The 21,043-nt window shown below is 43.7% G+C and overlaps 2 protein-coding genes across 2 annotated transcripts; one reads left to right on the top strand and one right to left on the bottom strand.

Moving 5' to 3' along the window:
- Positions 1-1,650: 1,650 nt before the first annotated feature.
- LOC309588259 (taste receptor type 2 member 9-like) lies at positions 1,651-2,604 on the bottom strand (the record flags this gene model as incomplete). Its single annotated transcript, XM_082307313.1, has 1 exon — positions 1,651-2,604. The coding sequence occupies one exon, from the start codon at positions 2,602-2,604 to the stop codon at positions 1,651-1,653; it is 954 nt and encodes a 317-aa protein (XP_082163439.1).
- A 1,529-nt stretch (positions 2,605-4,133) lies between these two features.
- LOC309587384 (meprin A subunit alpha-like) lies at positions 4,134-18,452 on the top strand (the record flags this gene model as incomplete). Its single annotated transcript, XM_082305502.1, has 12 exons — positions 4,134-4,235; positions 6,193-6,217; positions 6,329-6,382; positions 8,064-8,104; positions 8,191-8,266; positions 9,120-9,237; positions 10,596-10,771; positions 10,981-11,202; positions 12,100-12,246; positions 15,052-15,267; positions 15,602-16,075; positions 18,409-18,452. 12 exons carry the CDS (start codon positions 4,134-4,136, stop codon positions 18,450-18,452), a joined length of 1,695 nt encoding a protein of 564 aa, XP_082161628.1.
- Between the last annotated feature and the right edge of the window lie 2,591 nt (positions 18,453-21,043).

The raw sequence follows: 21,043 nt of genomic DNA, 5'->3' as shown, positions 1-21,043 counted from the left end.
TGTGAGGCCTTCACACTGTTGTGCTACAAGATGACCATATCTCTTTTATCAGGCAAAAAGAAGATCTGAGAAGTCTTCTGTTAGTAGAAATACATTAAAGGCTGTTCTCAAAAGCACAGCAGAGAAGCTCAAGGGCTTCTTATAGAGTGAATCCATGTCCAGCAGGGCTGATGCTACACCTGAGATGACTCCCTAGAGATCATTTTGGGGATATCTGAACTCTGCAGAGCTTCAGGAGGCCTCTGAGGTTTGGGCTGCACACCTGGCAAAAGTACTCCTTCTAGGTGAGTGTTTTAAATCAAAAGCAGAAACAAAACCTGCCAAGATGCCTGAAAAATGCACACTTGGCACTTGGCATGAGGTAAGATGTCCCTCTGGGCCTAAGCTGGTGAAAGAAATTAGTAATTCAGGTTCTGCTCTCTTCATGCTGGAAATATTTCATGTTTGGGTAATCTGCTGTGGTGGGTTGACCTTGGCCAGCTGCCAGAAGCCCACCCAGCCGCTCCACTGTGGATCTCCACTCGCGGCAGGGGGACAACCTGCATCACCATGGTCCTCCCCAAGGACTGCAGGTGAATCCCTGCTCTGACACCTGTAGCAAATCCTTCCCTTCCTTCTCTGTTTGTTGTAGGACTGTTTCTCACAATTTTCCTCACTCCTCACTGCCAGGCATTGTTTTTGCCCCTTCTTAAATATATTTTCCCAGAGGAGCCACCAGTGTCACTGATGGGCTGTGTCCTGCAGTGGGTCCATTGGAGCTGGCTGGAACTGGCTTTGCCTGGCACAGGGCAGCCTTGACCTTGCCTCACAGAGACCCCCCTGGACCCCCCAGCTGCCAGCACCTGGCACGAACACCCCGTACATCTGCCCACGGATCACTGCGAGATGAAAGCATGACTTTATTCCACACCGCACTTTGCACAAAAACCACCTTCCTCGGTGTTTTACCGGGCCAGAGTCCATTGGTAAAAGCAGATGTCATAAAAAAGTAAAAGCAGAACAGGAGAGCAGTCGCACAGAGCAGGGGAAATCATGTTTTTGCATGAATTGGGGCAGAGAGAGGACACATAAGGCTGCTGTGAGGAGTGGGGTCTCCACCCCACTTGTCCGCCCTGCAGCCATTTCTGCATTGCTGTTTGTAAGTAAGTCAGTAACCACCTCTGGTGAATAATAGTGATCAATATATTCACTCATAAGCTATAAACCAATGCAAGATAGTGATACAACTCATAATATTACAAAGTACACAGTCACAGCAGAAATAAATGTAAAACAAAATAGATATAAACACGTTGTTTAGTTAAGTAGTTTCAATCAGCAAATGCCAAAGCATTTTTACAAGGTTTGCAGTATTAACAGGTTAGCAGTAGTGTTATTCCCCTTTTGCAGCTAGCCCATGTACAAAGTCTAAATTACTTTGTTATTGACAATAATTTAACTCAAAGAATTATCTAAATCAAATTACAATAATAATTTATTTAACTCATAATAATTTAGTTCAAAGAATGTTAATAAATTTTTCTTAACTTAGTGAATATAGAATATCTGTATCATCTACACTGGCTGGAGAGTTGCATTAGAAATTAAACTACTTGGTTTTTATAATAAAATATGAACATTTTTAATGGGCTCCAGCTTTTGTTACAGTTTCTACCTGATGCAAACCTTGCACTTCAAACAGGGCAGAGTCCTTAATAGTGTCTTTTCCAGTTTGGGATTGCTGAAAATCAGAATAAGGGAATGAGCAGCTGAAAAAGCATAGTGAAATATGAAAATAAAAAGTGTCACAGGATTTTCCTTCTTCATGGCATAAATCAGTGTCAAGAGCAAACATGTAAAGTTAACGCTGTAAATGAAGAAAAAGGACAGAATAGATTTCATGGCTTTGAGGTGGGCATCCATACTGAGGTTCTTCACTGAGTTTGCCTGCATCTTGCATTTGTGTCTCCAGAGAGAAAAGAGGAGGAGAGAGGCTGAAAATATTACTGCCGTGAATGCAGTGGCGAGTCCAAAGCCGCTGATAAAATAAATAGTGAAAAAACGTTCATCCATTCTGCTGCTCGGTTTCCAGAAATTTTCCAGGGTGGTGGAATTGAGGTTGTTACAGTACACTTCATCAATGATCTTGTAGACAAGGATGCAGATGACCAGGGATAAAAGCACTGAACCCAGCAACAGCCATGGCACAATCCTGTCAATTTTTACTTTCAGGTAGATGAAGAAGATGTGCCTGAAATTTGCAATTTTTATACAATAAAAAACACAAAGACAGGCAGAAACCCACAAGTTGGAAGAATTTAAAAAGCTTTGAATAGCTACAAATAATTGGGGTATGGGGTGAACATAAAAGGCCCAGGGATAAATTATTGAAAGAAAGGAATATACACATATGAGGCACAAATACCAAAACCTGGAGCACCCCAGAGACAGCAAGATCTTCTCATTAGAGTTAAAGCTTTTCTTTTTGACCCAAGCAATACAAAGCACAGAAACAATGAAAGCATTTATCCACATGCCAGCAAATGCTGGAAGTGTGGTGACGACCATAGCCATGACATCGTATGAAGTGACATTAAAATTATCTTGAGAATAACGAGCTTCCATCCTCCAAGATGAGTAGTGGTGCTGTGTTGGAATAGTAGGTTGTTGCACCAATGCTTAACGCAGGTTAGCAGCTGCTCTTCCCTGAGTGTCCTCTATGGAAACAGGAGCTTTATAGAGCTGGTGGCGGTGGGGATTTTGGTGCTGCTCCTATTCAAAGCAGGGCAGGTGAAGGAAAGCAAATGTGCTGGGTATTCCCTTACCTGGTATCAGTGTCAGTCTTCAATATTTGAATTTCAGTTCAGAAGAGCTGTTTTGAGTGACACAAACAGTGTAGATGTTTTTCTGCAGTAGACAATGTTGTGATTTAGTGACTGTCCCGTGTTTGATCACTGTCAGGATTCACGATCTGGGGTTCTTCTGTCCCTTTGTGGCCTATGATGCTCATGACGACGGGAGCGCTCAGCGAAGCACAGCCAGGGGAGTCACTGTCCTCTTTCATCCGAGAGTCCAGGAGCTGCAAATTCAACCAAGGTGCTGGAAACCAGAGTTCATTTTGATCCTCCATGGGCACTGAAATCCATGTTAGTTTTCCCGGTGGTAATGCCTTAAGTATAAGTGAGGAGCCACATGGTAGGGAGAGGGCACTGAAGAAAAAGCAGGACTTTCTTTTAAAGGTTTAAGTTGAAGCATATAGAGAAAACGGGCAAAAATAAGCATGAGTCCCTGTGCCAGGGTTCAAAACTCATCTGCTAACAATGATGTGAAGAGTTTTAGGGATGGGACCATGCTGGGTTCCTGCCACACTGAAATACCCTCAAGCTTCCAAGTGACTTTAAGTCCTGAAAAATGTGGCTTTTTAACAGGCAAGGTGTGTTAAGCTCTGTAGGGCATGGACTGCCTATAGATTTTGGGTTTGTACAGGACCTTGCACATTGGACCTTGCACATCGGGACCACAGTTACCAACTAGATCTTGGCTGATGCTGTGATGTAATCAGGAAAAATTTAAATCACAACAAATAGCTATATAGCTACAAGAAATAAACCACCAGCACTTTATCTCTTTAGAATGATGCACTTGTTTTCTGGGGGATATAAATGCAAGCACTACCCTTTGAATATTATTACCACATGCTCCTATTTGCATTTTTTTGCTAAGGACCTTGCTAGAGCATTAACACATTGAAATGTTTTTACATTTCCTGGAGTTCATCTCAACAACAAAACATGGTACCTACCACATGTTCCCATGAAATCCATTCGGATAGTCCAATGGCTTTTAATAAAAGTTCTAGTGAGATATTCACCACCCTTTATTTTTCATATTTTCTAGAAAACATCAGTGTCATAGCTAGGTTTGGATGCAGTCATTCAAAAATATTATGGATCATTTAAAACCAGTCATGCCTGACTGAGATGGCATTAGAGATAGTCACTGTACTTATGGATGTAAAATATCTATGGATATTGTCTGGAAGCTTGAAAGAGAATTACTCAAGGAAAACAACCCACTTCTCTGAGGCTAAAAATGCGAGAATTAATGTGAAGCCAGATGATCTCCAGGTCCTTTAGACCTTCAAAAAGTCAGGAATGAAGACGTCAGACTGTGATGGTGATCAGACTTCTCTTGTGTGTGTGAAGAGCAACCTTATGGGTGCTGGACACAACGCTGCTGGCCTGCAGTGGATATCAGTAAGAAGCAGCATTTAATGAATCACCCTCTTCTCTGTATCTCATTGACCATCGCCTTCATGCCTAAAGAGGGTGGAAGTTTTACAGACTGGGTGGCAAGGAGGCAAATCTGTTCCTTTTTTTTTGGTCTATGCCCTTGAGTTCAGGAGTCAGGGCTGGCTTATGCCATCTGGCCATTACTGTATTTTCTTTCCCTGAAAGCTGTGTTTCAGGAGGCTGATTTGGCAATTTCTCTCCCTGTAACCCCCATTCTGCTGCTCCTGTGACAGGTGAGCTGGGAACTGATGGATGCTTTTTGGTGAATTCAGTTTGTTTCCTCTCTTGTGGCCCTGGTTTTATGGGATGGTTTGTGATCATGCCTCTGGGGAAAAGCTGCCGATGAGGCATGTGGATTAACTCCTTCTTTGCACTCGCTGGTACCCCACTCCCCTCTCCGATCCCACTGAACTAATGGGATTTGCCAGGCAGATGCCCCACGCAGGTAGCAGTACTGAGCGTGCAACCTGTAGAGACCCCAGGCTCTCAAGGTGGCCAGTCCTGGCCTCTGCCACCACAGTCTGGTGCAACTGCCTCCTTTCTGTTCCGTAACAACCCTCCTACGTCTTGCAGCACCCAGGACCTGGGGTCTCACAGGCTGGGAGGAAAGGCTGCTGGCAGGCTGCAAAGCATGGCCAGGGAGCTCCCTGCTGAATATCTCCTGTTCCCCCCTCCACAGCCAGATCAGGACAGTCCTTGCCCTGAAGGATGGGGGTGCAGCATGATGTTGGGCAAGTGAGCAAAGCAGAGGCAAAGGTAGCAGCAGCGGTGTGAAGATGGGAGGAGGAGGAGGTGCAGGAAGTGTGTGGGGGCAAGAGAGCTGCAGGAGTGTGCAAAACCTCTGTGTGGTTGCCAGGAGGAGAAAACATCTGAACTGTTGGAGGCAAAGCTCAGCCCTGCTCTTCTCTTCTCACCAAGGGGCCTTTCTCCTGCCCTGCTTCATCCTGGCCCACATGACTTGTGTCCACAGGGAATGCCCTGGGTGGGATTCCCATGCAAAACACTGGGAGCATATGGCTTCATAGGCACGTGAGCAGGATCAAGCCAGGACCCCCTTGCTGTACTCCTACTCTGAGATGCAAAGTCTTCAAGATCTCCTGAGGAAACCCAAACCAACACACTTTTGCTGGAAGTTGATGACTCACATTCTGTTGATTATAAAAATAATGTTATTTTTAAATTAAAGGTGATGCTTTACCCATAGAACCAGAGGAAAACAAAAATTCGTTTCCATCTACCAAGATGTTTCTAGGAATTAAAAAAAAAAAAACCACCAAGCAAACATTCTCTTAAAGTGATTTATTCAGGTTGCAGACCATAAGCCTCTTCTTCTGAAGCACGTGGTATTTCCATACACAGCAGCTTTGTTGGTCTCATGTCAGGATGGGGCCAGGAAAGCAGAAAATAAGAGTGAGATTATGTCTGAAGAAGTCACAGAAATATTAAATAGTTCAATAGCTCCACTTGGCAATGTTAGGTTTATGGTTGGACTTGATGATCTCAAGGGTCTTTTCCAACCAAAATTATTCTATGATTCTATGATTCTATGATTGCTACAAGGGTCAGTATGCTAAGAATAGTTATAAAATGGGGAAGCAGATTGCTTATCAGATTGGCTTATGGCTATATCTAATAACACTAAAATCTGCTCTTCTGTTTAAAGTTCAACTTTTTTGATGGCTTGTGCTTATCAGTACTTCTGAAGGCTATTCACCTGCAGCACACTATATCTACACTGACAGGTAGTACCAGATGGTCTTCTGAAATGGATTCCTGGAGGATATGTTGTTTCACAGCACTGGTTACCTGCTCCTATGCCTTTACGGTATTCCCACCTGCTCCTTCACTTTCTGGCTTGGGGTCAGGGTGAGATTTAATTTCATTTGTCTGTGATTTTGAAACTGTACTTTCTATGTTTCAGATCCAAAAATCTGTTGAAGATAGAGGTAAGGATGCAACATTTTAATGTTAGTGGAAGACTATCAGTCACCAAGTGGGAAATTATATCAACTCATGTTGTTTAATTGCTAACTTAGGTATGTTATTTCTTTTGATAGTTAATGATGTTGATGGAGGGTGGCTTAGAAAGGACATTCCAGAAATAAACTCAGGTAAGTCAGGACAGAAAGTAGCAGAGTGTTGAATTATTACAGAGATCTGAGGTAACCTTTGGGGACCACAAGTCTGGCAGATGTGATGGCACCAGCATGGACTGAAAGCTTCTATGTGAGAAAAAATCCCAAATGCATAATGGATATGGTGAGTGTTGCAGCACAGTTAAAAATGTATGGGATGAACCCCAGCTGCTTCTGGAGAGAAGACCTCCACTTTGGAGTCTGGTAGCAGTCAGGGAAGATGGGAGGGCAGGGGCAGGGCATGGGGCAGAGGACAGAAAGGTCCATAAAAAGTTGGTGTTGGAAAGGGAACATGGAAAGGCCAGGAAATTTCCACAAGGATAATTTCGTAGGAAGCCCAGGATCTTAATCTTCAATTTGGAACCACACTCAACTGCTCCTGGACTGAACCTGCACACTGTGCCACTGCACTCTTCTGCAACACGACTGCCGCAGAAACTTTGGCAGTGGCTCTGATTCAACTTCTGCTTCGTTGCTGTGCATTTATCTTAAGTGAGCTGGTTGGTTTCACATGACCGAAGATCAAGATATTGCCTTCATCCCTGCCCCAGGGTTTCAGAGCATTGCCTTGAGAGAGTTTTCGTTTCCTGGTGTTGCCTGTTATCTGCATTGTGCTCTGGTGTAGGTTTCCTCTGGTTTTGCTGACAGAACAGAAAACACGGTGCTAGTTTTTGTGTTTTTTTTTTTTTTTTCTTCTCTCCATGTGTATGTGAGAATATAAGTTATTTCTATAACAAAAGGTCTAAAGGTGAACTGTCTGTGCTGGGATTGGGCCTTTATGATGGCACTAAATGAAAATGTTACACTAGCAGGACCATACAGTTGCTGGGGTTTGGACTCAGCTCTGTGTGGGAAACTTGGCACCTTAAAAAAATAAGGCTATAAAATAAGAGTCTCAAATGCTGTGTTTTTAAAGCATGGAAGGTGTGGATCAGCTGCTTAAAACACAGGTGTCTCTTGCCAGTTCAAACACTTCTCCTCGAGCACCGCTCTCGAAGGGGTAGGAGTCTCCCAAACTTTGTATCCACCAGCCCATATGGATATTTCGGATACCCTTGTGTGTCTCAAATGGCACCAGACACCTATGTTTAGGGCAACTGGATGGACACACAGCTGTAATGGGATCCGAGAGACATAGCACATAGATTTAATTGCTTCAGTCTGAGCTTGGTTCAGGGTGAGGTGCTTGAAAAGGTGGACTGAACCTCCTCTCTCTCTGGAATCCTTGTCTTTCTCCTTTGATCATCTGGGGAATCCCAGATGATTAGCCTAGGTTAGCTAACTACTTAGGCTATTAGACGCCTAACTTCTGGACAAATCCATCCGACCTATATATCAACTACAATGTTCAAAAGTCCACAGTTGTTTCAGGATAAAAGCCTGGCAAAAATAAAAAAATCTCCTCTGGGCAGCTGTTTTGGCATTGTAACGGAAATCTTAATTCAACCCCAAATCCTCCTTTGCTGCAGACAGAGGAGTGTCATGCTGCGGCGTGGCAATGGTTATTTGTTTGCTTGTTTCTGGGCAGTTGCTGTTTAAAAGTGAGATGGGTTGGTTGATGAGGCATCCTGATAGATTGTGTGATCTTTGAAAAAAAACACGTATTGTAGTTCTTGATATGTTACTCTGGCCTAAATTGTTGATTATCTCATTTCAGAAACGGGAAGGAAGCTTTTTGAAGGTGATATTATCTTACCGGTATGTGCTGCTGATATAAACCAACATCAGCAAGAGTGTAGATGGGCCTTAAAATGTTAACACAAGCATGTTGATCTCATTTACAGCTGGAGAAGAATGCTCTGAGGAACAGCTCCTACAGATGGAAATTTCCCATCCCCTATATCCTAGCTGACAGCCTGGGTAATAAGTCTTTTTATTATGGTAGCACTGTATTACTTGCATTAGATATACTCTGGTTTTGTCCCGCTCTTCGGGCTGCTTTTGTTTTGTTTGCTATCGAGCGATGCTGCGTTAATGCCCTTGTTACTGCTGGCCAGACAGAGAGGCACAGCTCTGCCCCAGCACACGCTATTTTCAATGTCACAGCCCCAGTGAGCAGCTGGATGCTGATGAGCAGCCAGTTTAACTCATACCGGTGTATCTGGCTGAGATCTCTAGATAAAGAACTCAGGAAATCCTAATCTCAAGAATGTGCATGTTGATCTACTGCACCCTTCATGCCTTATCTCTTCTTAACAGTTCCAGCTCAGCACAGAAAGAAAGGAAATATAGGTATTTATAAGTGAAAAAGTTCAGAGCATTCGTCCTTCTTGGTTTTATCTAATTTTAAGCACTATTTTAAATTGTGAACAATTTAGGAGTAAAAACTAATAGTAAATCAGTGTTAAAATCCTATGAATCTCTCCTGTGTTTATGAGCCCCAAGCTCAAAGTTTAAAATACTTGAAATTATATAATAATACACAATAAAATTAGCCAGCAATGCCCTGGATGGCCACAAGTCTCCTTGTTTGTTTCAACACTATCAGTTTATCGAATAAAAGATATTATTTCTCCCTATGGCCTCTGCCGAAGTTAATCCAGTCAGGGAATTCTGCTAACAGCTTCCTGCTCTATGATCCAAGTAGATATTTTTTATACATGTTCATATTTTTAATGCACACTTGTTCATACTTTCTATCTAGAATTATAGATATTTATAATATTATAAAAGCAGAACAACTGTTATTGTTATCCTCTACTGTGTGTTTCAGATCTGAATGCTAAAGGTGTTATCCTGCAGGCGTTCGACATGTTCAGGCTGAAGTCATGTGTTGATTTCAAGCCCTACGCAGGGGAACAGACTTACCTAAAGTTTGAGAAGCTGGACGGGTAATTTTGTGTTAACAATCTGGTTTGTACTGCCTTGTGTGATATAATAGTTTTTCCAACTCAGGAGACATTAATTTTCATTCTTGCTTGTACAAAGGACATAAATACCTGAGCCTCATTTCTGTCCCAGAGCTTATTTGTATTACACTGGAGATAAAACAAATGCAAACAGGCTAACCAAAGGTATTATCTGCATTTGATGTTCTCTTAATATGAGAAAACATCATTTTATTTCCATTGGCATCCTAGCTACTGAAAGGAACTCCTTTCTTGCCACTCTCTGAGGGAAAACAAGCAAATAACTTCCTTCTGGCGTTGGTTAGGGGCAGGGTTGGGCTTTACCTGACCACATGTTGAAGCCAACAACCTCTATTGCTGTGCAGGTCACCGGGGGTTGCCTTTCCAGTCAGTGGGGAGGTGGTGACTTTTCCAGGCCACGAATGATCTCACCTAAAATAGAAGTCTAAAATAGGTCTGGTGACTCACATCCCAAATGCCTGTTACTGTCCAGGGACTGTAGAGGTGCCAGGGAAGTTAACTCAGTGGCAGATGCCAACTCTGTGGCTGTCTAAAGTTAGGTCAGGGGACCTCCCCACTTACTGGGAAGGACCGTAATGAAGCTAGTGACACCAGCTAGTGTTGGTGCCTAAGAACTGAGTGTAGATCTGCCCTCGGGTGTAGGAAGACTGGTGCACAGCTTTTTGGGGCATATATATTTTTTTTTTTTTTAAACATACACTGATGAATTATTTCTAAACGGACATGAAAAGTTAGGATTTAAATTGGTATTTAGGAACCAAACTAGGGAAGCCAATGCAACCTGAGTTCACTGGAGGCTGCTCAGTACCTTTGAAAATTGGGCCACTTATTTATATACTTTCGTAAACATACATATAAACAACAGCCAATGCAGTGTATGAGGTTATAAGGCACCTGCTGTACTTTCCTGTGCTGCTCATCTTCTGCTACCCCCCTTCCTATACTGGTTGAACTGGGGCTACCCAGAGTGGAAGAGCAATAACTTTTGCCATCACCACCTCCTTTACAAGAACTGCAGCCGTTGAAGAACATGCATGCACTGCCCTCCAGGGAGGGCAAAATGAAACAAGAAGGCCAATCACATCTGGGACAGGGACTTGTTGCCAGACTGTGGAAGGATGCTGAAGGCACACGTTGCTCTGTATTCTGGCACTGTAAATCTACAGTCTTGGCAAGACTGCAAAAATCAGGTGGGAATTTCTAAAAAATATTGGTTTTTTTTACTTTTACCTTGATCTTGCGGTTGAGTTAGTGTGTAGATACAAATCATAGGAGGTATTATGCAAAATGGGTGCAATATCTGAGTCTTTGCCTTATAGGTGCTGGTCTTATGTGGGGGACCTCCAGAGTGGCCAGACAGTGTCTATAGGAGAGAGGTGTGACTATAAGGCCATAGTGGAACATGAGCTCCTGCATGCCCTGGGATTTTACCATGAGCAGTCCAGGACGGATCGCGATGACTATGTTCAGATATGGTGGGATCAAATTATTGAAGGTACGATGCAGGTCTGAAATGACTGACAATTGTCTGTAGATGCATGTCCCTGTTTTCACAATGCTAAAACATCTCTGGTTGAGAATGGCTGCCTCCATGTTGACAACTGGACCATTATTTAGCCATGGGTAAAGCATTTTGAAAAGATGTTATATGTGCTAAGTTTTATTTCTGGTCTTGCCTAATCACGTATGTATGTTTTTGTCTAGGTTATGCGTATGCCTTTGACAAACACAATGACAGTTTCCTTGATGACCTCAATACCCCATATGATTATGAGTCAGTCCTACACTATGGACCATATTCTTTCAACATCAATAGCAGCGTTCCTTCCATTACAACAAAAATTCCTGAATTTAACGAGATCATTGGGCAGAGGTTGGATTTCAGCAGGATTGACTTACTGAGGTTGAATCGCATGTACAACTGCAGTAAGTCCTTCTTCTCACACATGTATTTGAAAATCCTTACTCAAGCTTCATGATAATGTGGATGGAGTCACATGAGAGGAGCAGAAACATTTCACCCTCGGGATCCTCTTGCAATGCTAAAAGGAACTATAGTTCTTATGCAGCAGCAAGCTCTATGGAGGTCAGATCCCCATTTCTTTATAGAATACCATTGGAGTGAATCAAGGGTCTAACACCTTTCATTCACACAGACTTTCCCACAGTATTACTTGTAATAGTTACAGTTTCCTTCATGGATGATGATCATCATGCTGTTGATGATGATAAAATCTTCAGGTAACAGTAGTCTGGAATTGGGGTCTCTGAAATCAGAGTATTTCAAGTATCTTTTTCTGCCTATGTGATGTTTGATAAGACAATTGCAGTCAGGAGCATGAATGGGAATAATCGCGCTTTCCAGCTCCACTGGAAAAGCTATGAAAGTAAATGCTCCACATACTGTGCAATACAGACTTACTGTGTTAACACGTACCTGAATATTTCCACTAGGTTCAGCAGAAGTACTTCTGATTTACACCCTGAGGAGAGAAACGGGCCACAGAGCCAATCCCAGGCAGGCTTAGAGAAACTGATAGATGTCTGAAAGGGAAAACTAGCACACAGGGACTGAGCTGGTTCCCACAGGGAAATACTCAGCCAAGAGTAGGAGAAAGAAATGGCGTGTTTCTTACAGGAGGTAACATCATGTATGTGTGGTAACAGAGATGTAGATGTGAAAGTTTGTGCAGTCTTCAGTTGTATTAAGAACATATATCCTGACATTAAGTGCTGTATGTAAATACTCTAGAATGGGGTTAACAGTGAGAGCCTTATTTGATATAGTGGACATGGTAAAACATGTTATTCTATTCCTGGCAGCTTCGAGCCTCACCTTCTTGGACCAGTGCTCCTTTGAATACATCAATATCTGTGGGATGGTGCAAAGTGGACAAGATGGTGCTAATTGGGACCACACATTGGGCAAACTAGGAGATGAAGACCATACTTTGGTGGGAAACTGTGCAGGTAACACATGTAGTTTCAGATGGTCGTTAAACTTTACCATGCTTTTATGAGATGCGAGAACGAAGATATACAGATATAAATAAGTCATTAGGAATACCCTTCTATTAATGTTAATCACTGTATACCTGATGCTAAACATGACTCCTGAATTTTCAGATAGAAAGGCTAATAATTTTAATTTGAAATGTTTAACCCTTCTTTAAATCTCCTCCCTAAATTGTAATATCTCATGAAGAAATGGCAGTTTGAGACTTAGCTGCTGTAAATTGGTTGTAGCTCCACTAAAATGAAGGGAGCTCCACCAGATTGCCACAACTGACTTTGATGAAACTCCATGGAATTGAGTCAGGTGAGACTCTCCTCCTTTTATGCATACCTTACAGTATTTTGAGTAATTTTCTACGTTTTTTTGAAGCTGAAGCTGAAAGACACTTTTCCTTTGTACAGGAGTTCGCTTGAGGCATCCCCACAGAAGTACAATGCATAAACAAATTTCACAATACACAAATCTTGTTTGCAGACAAATTCTGACATTGAAACCAGTCCAGGATCATCAAAATAGGAAGCTGAGCTTCAGCAATGTGTCATGGAGCAGGAGGAAAAGAAGACTTCTCAGAAGACTTCTTCAAGGGAGGGGGTGCTGGGTGATGCAGAGCCATATCAGGAGGGTGTAGCTGCTGCTAATTCAAAGTTCATTCAAGCTGCAGCACGTAGGGAGGCTGAAGGATTATCTGGGAAGCAAACCAGCAGTGATTTCCCCTCTTCCTAGGAGAGTGTTGTATGGGGTCCTTTTGATCGAGGGTTTGGCTCCGACTGCACCAATTGAAGCAAATATTGAACATATACGAGCGTATTGAGTTCTGCAGTATTTCGGCTGCTGCCAGGACACAGGAATTGAGTAGGGTCTGTTGTTTTCAAAGGCAGTGGGGAGAAAATTAAATACTGCAGAGGAATATCACATAAACAGTCCAAAAATCCTCTAGCCAAATAGTTTCTTTTGAAAGGCAAAAGAATCGCAGCTGGTCTGCACAGAAGTGGTCACGGTTAGGGACATCTTCTCAAAACACAAGTGGTGATTAGTCACAAAAGTGTCTCATGGTGCAGGAGAGGAAAAAAGTACTGAATAGAAAAGAAAGCTATTTCTGTGGAACTTGTTCCCAGGAAGGAGAGAGCAAGAGATGGCTTTTGGCAGTAACAGATCGTATTTGCTGCCTAACGCTGCGTTTAGTTACAGTTTGGAGGTCCTGCGGTTATACCAAATTTGCAGGCAGTGAGGAGGAGAGCAGGCGCGTCGCAGGCAGGGCGAGGGGATGCTCCTGTTCTCATCACACATGGGGTTTGAGAGGGCAGATGTGTGCCCGGTGAAAGGCACAATGCAAAAGCAAGCACTTGGAAGACCCACCAAGCGAGGAGCAAAACGAATAGGAGGGTTGTTTAGGTCCCATCGTGGGCAAGAAAAGAGAAATTTCTTATTTCTCAAGTCTGTTTGGCTGTTGTTTGACAGGCTGTTTGCTTGCGTTTTGCAGGGTGTGCGGTTTGCTGACACTGTAAAGGCTCTGGATGTGTGACAGAGCATGTGGCTCGGGAGCTGACAGCAGCTTCCTGCCTCTTGTGGCTGGTGACAGACAATTAACTGCTCTTCTTCAAGGAGGGGGAAGAAAAGTGTTTAAAACTTAAGCAGTCAGCCTTCATAAGTTTCCTGAGAGCAAACGGGTCATCAGTTATTGGAAAATAAGCAGCTTTACTGGGTATTTGTAGGGGAACTTACTGCAGAAGGCCAGCAATGCTTATGGGAGCACATCCAAGCACAGGCATGCAGCTGGAAGCAGGAGTGGAGCTCAGAGTGGCATCAGGCGGCAATTCAGAGTCATCATTCTCTACACGGTCTCTGCTATTTGCATCAGTCAGCTCCCAGACAGACAGAAAAGTGCAAACCCGTAGATGCAGCCACAGGGTATTTGGAAACCCCCCGTGTGATGCAGCTTGAAAACGTCCTTGCTATCAGGAGAGACACTTCCTACAGAAAAGGGATGTATTGAGGCTGTTCGGTGAAGCTGATGCACTTGCCCAGTCGTCTTCAAGAAGCTGATTTAAAATTGGAATATACAGAATGGGGCTGATGCGGATGACGGGGGTGCAAGTGGTCAGCCTTTGCAACCAGGAAGATGGAAGACTCAGAGGAGGTATCACTCCAGCCCACAGACAGAATTGCAGACTAACTGTGAAAGAAAGGAAATGGTTATTTCAAACACATTGGCAAGAGAGCTGATACAAAGTAATAGGGCTGGAAGTTAATAAATTCTTTACCCATAGCAGAAGTAAGGTAAAAATGTCTTCAGCTACTTGTATAGGGAAGTCCAATCTATTGATAAAAGGCTTAGAGGGCACGGTTTCTAGGCAAAGCAGAAGACTGAAGGTCTTAACCTCACAGGACCCTTCCAATACTTTCCTAGTTTGTCTTCAAAAAAATCCCTGCCCAAGTGCACCCACTTAGATTTGCACACCTTTACAAGATTGACACATGTACTATTCGTACTTAATTTCTGAAGAGTGCAATCCAATGTGTACCTTATCTAATCAACTGAACACTAGTTTGCAAGCCATATTTCAATGCATTTTCATTTTAGTATTGATTTACAATGTAGGGAGAATTCTTTTCTATTGAATTTTTTTTTTTTTTTTTTACTTTGAAAATAACTTTCTAACTCAGGCAAGTGGAAACTACACTAAAGCTTATTTAGCACTGGCATTTCATTACTGAATGGATCAAAACCTTTTATCACATCACTGTTTTGTGCTTCCCAGATAGAGGATATTTCATGCACTTAGATACAAAAACTGGACATGCTGGTCAGTCAGCTCTTCTGGAATCTCGCATCCTTTATCCAAGGAGGAAGGAAAAATGCCTTCAGTTTTTCTACAGGTTAAATGGAAGTCCACAGGATAAGCTAGTTATCTGGGTTAAGAAAGATGATGGAACTGGAAAGGTTAGACGGATGGAAAAGCTGCACACTATTACAGGTAAGTGAAAGTGTGTTTTCATATCTGAAGTGCTGGCAAACTTTGATGTGAGACAACACTGGCGTGGTTTATCGTATGAAAGTTTGCTCAAGTACCCAGTGTAAATCTAACCTTCATTTTCTTCATCTGAGTAACTCCAGAGCTAGTGCCCATGAGAACAGAATTTGGCTCAGAGGCAGTTTCCTTAAGACTGTTCCTAGATTAGGTAGGGTGCAAAGCATCAGACAATCACCATCCAAACGAACAGGCCACAGGATGCTTGAGGAAGACACAGCTTGATTTGGGATTGTATCCTGGACTTTCCATTCTTACATATATTTATTTCCCTCTTCAGCTGATGGAGAACATCACTGGAAATTGGCCAACATTCCCTTCAGTGTCCAAACCAAATTCCGGTATGGGTTTCAGGGCATCAGAGGAGATCCAGCCAAGTCTGCTGGGGGGATTGCCATCGATGACACCAGCCTGACAGAGACAAACTGCCCCACCAACGTCTGGCACATCAGAAACTTCACATCCCTCTTTAACAGTACTTCAAAAGGCGATTATATCACAAGCCCTGTATTTTACAGCTCGGAAGGCTATGCCTTTGCTTTACAGCTGTATCCTCATGGAAGAAATTCATCACCCTACATGAATTACATGGGGATTACTTTCCACCTCTGCAGCAGTCCGAACGATGGCCTTCTTGAATGGCCAGCGGGACACAGACAAGTTGTCTTGTCAGTTTTGGATCAAGACCCTGATGTAATCCACAGAATGTCCCTCAGCCTTAGCTTCACTACAAACCCAGAGCAGCCAGTATATGGTAAGTCAGAGTGCACCAGGGAGAAAAATAGAAATGCAGAGATTTGCTCAAGCTGGAGAAAAGTGTTGAAAGTCAAGAGACTGGGCAAGATTTTCTTTGCATGTAACACTACCGGGCCGACTGGAGATCAGCTTTAATTACTTCTGTAATTTTGCACAACAGGCAGAAATGACACCCTGCAGTGGGACAAACCATCTATCACTGGAAGTTTTTCTTCTTTCTGCAACTGCTACATGAGCCCAGGTGTTGGCTGGAATACATTCCTGACCCACAGGGAGCTGCACTGGAAAAAATTCCTAAAAAATGACAGTCTTTTCATCTTTGCCGATTTTGAAGGTAGAGTATTGCATTACCAGAATCCCCACTGGAACAGAGCAGATATACATGTTCTTCGGTTGGTAAGGAAAGCTCAAAAGATGAGGATGATTAACAAACATCTAGAGAATCATCTATTTCAGGAACAAGGTTTATAAATGCCCAGTGGTTTGAAGTGTCTGGATTTTTGACCACCCAATACAAAACCCTGTGGATGACCTTGATTCTCTGGTCCCTAAAAATCAGATTTTCAGGACAGATTATACTTCCATGTCTTGAAGATCAGCCTACTTAATGGTGTTCCTATTTGCCACCACCCCTATATCACTTCTAACTTAAGAATATTGTGGTTTGAAAATGAAGGAGTTCTTTTCAGACCTTGAAAAACTGGCAGAAGGAGTTTTTGATCCAAATCTTCTCTTCTGAGGTTGCAATTTTTTGTCAGGACTGTGTGCAGCCGCTCTGCTCTGCCAAAGGCAGCAGGGAAGCAGAAGGAGGAAAAGAGCTGTCTGGTTTAGAGGGCAGCCTGGCAGGCACCCCTCTGAGCAGGCCAAAGGGACTGTGCATGCCCGTCCTCTGTGACAGCCACAACTCAGATGGCTGTCTTCATCTTACCTCATGTTAGGTGTCCAAAAATGAACTTTCTAGAGTTCCCGGTGGGTCATGTGAGGCCAGCAGGTACCTCTGGGGAGCAGTGGATCCCATTCCAGTATAGTTGTGATGAACTGCTCTTCTGATGTGCTGATCTCCATCGGCTGCAAAGTGCTCCATCACTGAGGACGAATGATGGGTGAGATGAACCCTATCACCCTTCTGAAGTGAGTTTCCTTTGGACAATGTCAGTGCCTGGAAAGTGGAAACACTTTGTATACGTAAATAATCATTAAACCAGACCTGACTCTAGTACAGGGGTCAGAGCACTTGTCTCAGGTAGGAGAGGACAGTTGAGAGGATGCTGTGATAATCCAGGCTCACTCCGCGCGACCAAGGGCTGTAATCACCACTGTGAGCACTCCTGGCCGGAGGATTTCTCCCTTGCTCTTCATGAAAAAAAAAAATGCACAGTTCTTGTTTTCATTCCAGCAGAGAATGGAGAAACTTTTGGAACGGCAAGAACTTTTGCAAGGTGGGAAATCTGCTTCCCATGAATGCTTAACCAGGAACGTGTGCTGCCTAATAAAAATGCAAAGAGGAGTCTACATTTCTGGCATACAGAATGTCCCAGCTTTTCTGCAGGTTATGTAGGGCATTCAGCAAAGCTTCCAAGTCCCCTTTAGCAATAAGAAAAGCAGCTGAGGCCTCTTTTTGTTCTTTCCCTGACAGTGCTTTGTACTGGGAGCAATTCACCAGGGGAAATTCAGTCCCTCTGTGTGATATGGGTGCCAGTGGTCCCAAAAGCACTTGCGGTTGCTAGGTGAAATTTTAATTAAGAAATTGAAAGACTTGTTAGGAGACAGCATTTAGTCTCCAGTTGTAGACTGCTTCAGCTTCGCTTCTAGACATTAAATCTAATATAATCACATTTATAAGGTTCCAGTCTCTGCATCTGGATATTCATTTTGATATCAGGATGCCTAAAAACTCAGGGACAGTGTTGCATTGCCCTCTGATGAAAGCTGGAGGCTGTCTCTGTATAACCACTGAGGGTCTGCCCCGGGCCTCACACTTCTCCACCCTCCCTCCTCACTTCCCAACCCTGTTTCAGATCACCTCTGACCCAAGCCCTCTGCTCTCTCGCCCCAGTCTCCCTCCAGCTCAGTGATCCCAGGATCCCCTGATGGGCTTGAGAAAGACACAGACTGGAGCTCCAAGCACGCCTGCAGCTCTCTGCCCTTCCAGTTTCCCCTCCCACCTCCTTCACTGGGGACTGCAGCCTCTACAGTTATTTGGACGAATTATTGTTGCTTTGTTTCTTGCCCCAGAATCAGCCTGCATGTCAGCCCAACACATACGATAGAACTGTACGACATACATACTCCATGCATTAAATTAATTACTTTAACTGTCTTTTCTTGCAGATCTCACCCCTTTGATTGCATCTGAAGTCCCAGTCCGTCCTTGAGGTGCCCTCAACCTCTTCACTACAATTACAAACGGTCATCCATGACAGATAAAATATATTACTTCACTAAAGAAACTGTATTCAGTGGTTTCTGTATTTTAAGAATTTGAACTAAGCTTCCCTGTTAGTTTTAAGAGACTAAACACATAGACTCTCCAATGATTATTTTCGCCCAATCAGCAAAGTGCTTCTCTTAGTTGTATCGTCTTTTTTCTCCTCGTATTTCATTCTTTTTGTTTATCTTTGCTGATGGGAATGCTTACTTCCCAGCTCTTGTGTCTGAAGTCTCTCTGTCCAGCCTTCCCTAGCCAGAAGAACCAGTGCTTGACTTTCCAAAATCCTCTTCCAGGACTTTCCTTTTCTCCCCATGGCCATTACCACTTCTTCAAGCCCAGCTTTTGATAATGATGTTCACTCCCAAGTATTCAGCTCGTTAGGTCACTGCTAAAAGAATAGCATGCTTCCTTACCTTCATCTGCATCTGGACCTAATTAAGCATTACTGAGAAGTTTTCATGAAAGCAAAATGGGAATTTTTTTGGATCTTGTGGTGGGTTGACCTTGGCTGGCCACCAGGTGCCCACCAAGATGATCTATCACTCCCCCTCTGTCAACAAGATAGAGGGAGAAAAATACAACAAAATGCTTGTCGATTGAGATCAGGACAGGGAGATCACTTACTGATTACTGTCATGGGCAAAACAGCCTTGGCTTAGGGAAATGAATTTAATTTTTTGCCATTCAAACAGACTAGGATAATGAGAAATAAGAAAAAACCTAAAACCACTTTCCTTCCACCCCTGCCTTCTTCCCAGGCTCATCTTTACTCCCGATTTTCTCTACCTCCTCCTCACCGGTGGTGCAGACGGACAGGGAATGGGGATTGCAGTCAGTTCATCACACGCTGTCTCTGCTGCTCCTTCCTCCTCATTCTCTTCCCCTGCTCCAGTGTGGGTCCCCCGCTGGGTCACAAGTCCTGCCAGCAAACCTGCTCCAGTGTGGGCTCCTCTCCCTACAGGCCCACAGGTCCTGCCACAACCCTGCTCCAGCGTGGGCTTCCCACAGGGTCACAGTCTCCTTCAGGAATCCCCCTGCTCTGGCGTGGGGTCCTCCATGGGCTCCAGGTGATATCTGCTCCACCGTGGACCTCCACAGGCTGCAGGGGCACAGCCTGCCTCACCATGGTCTTCCTCATGGGCTGCAGGGGAATCTCTGCTCTGGCGCCTGGAGCACCTCCTCCCCTCCTTCTGCACTGACCTTGGTGTCTGCAGGGTTGCTCCTCTCACGTATTCTCACTCCTCTCTCCAGCTGCTGTTCTGCAGCAGTTTTTTCCCTTTCTTAAATATGTTATCACAGAGGTGCTACTAACATTGTTGATGGGCTCAGCTTTGGCTGGCGGTGGGTCCGTCTTAGAACTGGCTGAAACAAGCTCTGTCCAACATGGGGCAACTTCTGGTGTCTTCTCACAGAAGCCACGCCTGTAGCCCCCCTCTACCAAAACCTTGCCACATGAAATGAACACAAGACGCATTTGGGGATGCATACATTGTGCAAGGTGCTAAATGAATATATTAAATTGCATTAGTAAAACATGAGATGGCTGCATAACCATTGTCCTCTACAAACTCAAATATATGCCTACAGAATGACTTATCTTTAGACATCCTCTTTAGTTTCTTGGGTAATTTTTAAGTTAAGGGGACTAAAAACCAAGTGTTTTTCAGACTACTCTGATTTTGCTTCTGTTTGTTGTTCCTTTCTCACATCCACTGCTACACATCTGCAAATCACAGCCTTTGTGCTGTGTTTTGACCCTCTTTGCTTGTCTGTGAAAATAACCTTTACATGATGTATCTTGAGGCATGCACACTAGTGGTGTGTCCTGTTCTCCTTAGGTATCAGTGTCCTTCCAAATAACAGTTCATATAAGCAAGTGTTGAAGAAGACCCATGTATGCTAGGTGAAAGATCAGTCCTCTGTGGCCCTTCTGAAAAAAAGGAGAGATCACTGTACTAATTCCTCTGTAATGTGGTCTCATACAAACAGCTTCTTACTTGGATCCGTTTGGAGGAAAATATGTTGCTTAGGTTGGAGGACTGACTCCTTTCTAGGACAGGGTAGTCACTGTACACAGGCACATTTCCTACTCAAAACCTACTTGCATTTGAGGCTTCTTCACACTGGACTCCTGTCTCCTGCCAACACTGCTGGGAAGCAGTGTGTGAAGCAACTCCGGAGCATTTTTTCTTCTTTTCCTACTCAAGCCCTCTGTGTTGTGCTGTGGGTGGTGGTGTCTGTGGCACAAGCCTCTTCCTACCTAATTGCTGATCACAGCGGTGGACACCCTCACCTTCACCACTTGCAATTTCAGATGTGAAATGAGGCAGCAGGATTCAACTGCCTAAGTTTAAGGCACTGTGACATTCCAAGGCACATGGGACATTTGCAAGGGGATAACAGGTATGATGCAGGACCTGTGGGAGATCTAGAGCTCTCTGGAGCCTTGGTTCAGTTAGCCCATCTGCCCTCCCTGACCCACGTACCCTGAGAAAGAAGACAGCAAAGTGCAGGACAAGAATTTGTCAACTCTGA

The sequence above is a fragment of the Platalea leucorodia genome (assembly GCF_965183815.1).
Source record: "Platalea leucorodia genome assembly, chromosome: 3".
NCBI classification, from domain to species: Eukaryota; Metazoa; Chordata; class Aves; order Pelecaniformes; family Threskiornithidae; genus Platalea; species Platalea leucorodia.
Note: the sequence above shows the minus strand (reverse complement) of the source record. Positions and strands in the feature narration are given on the sequence as shown.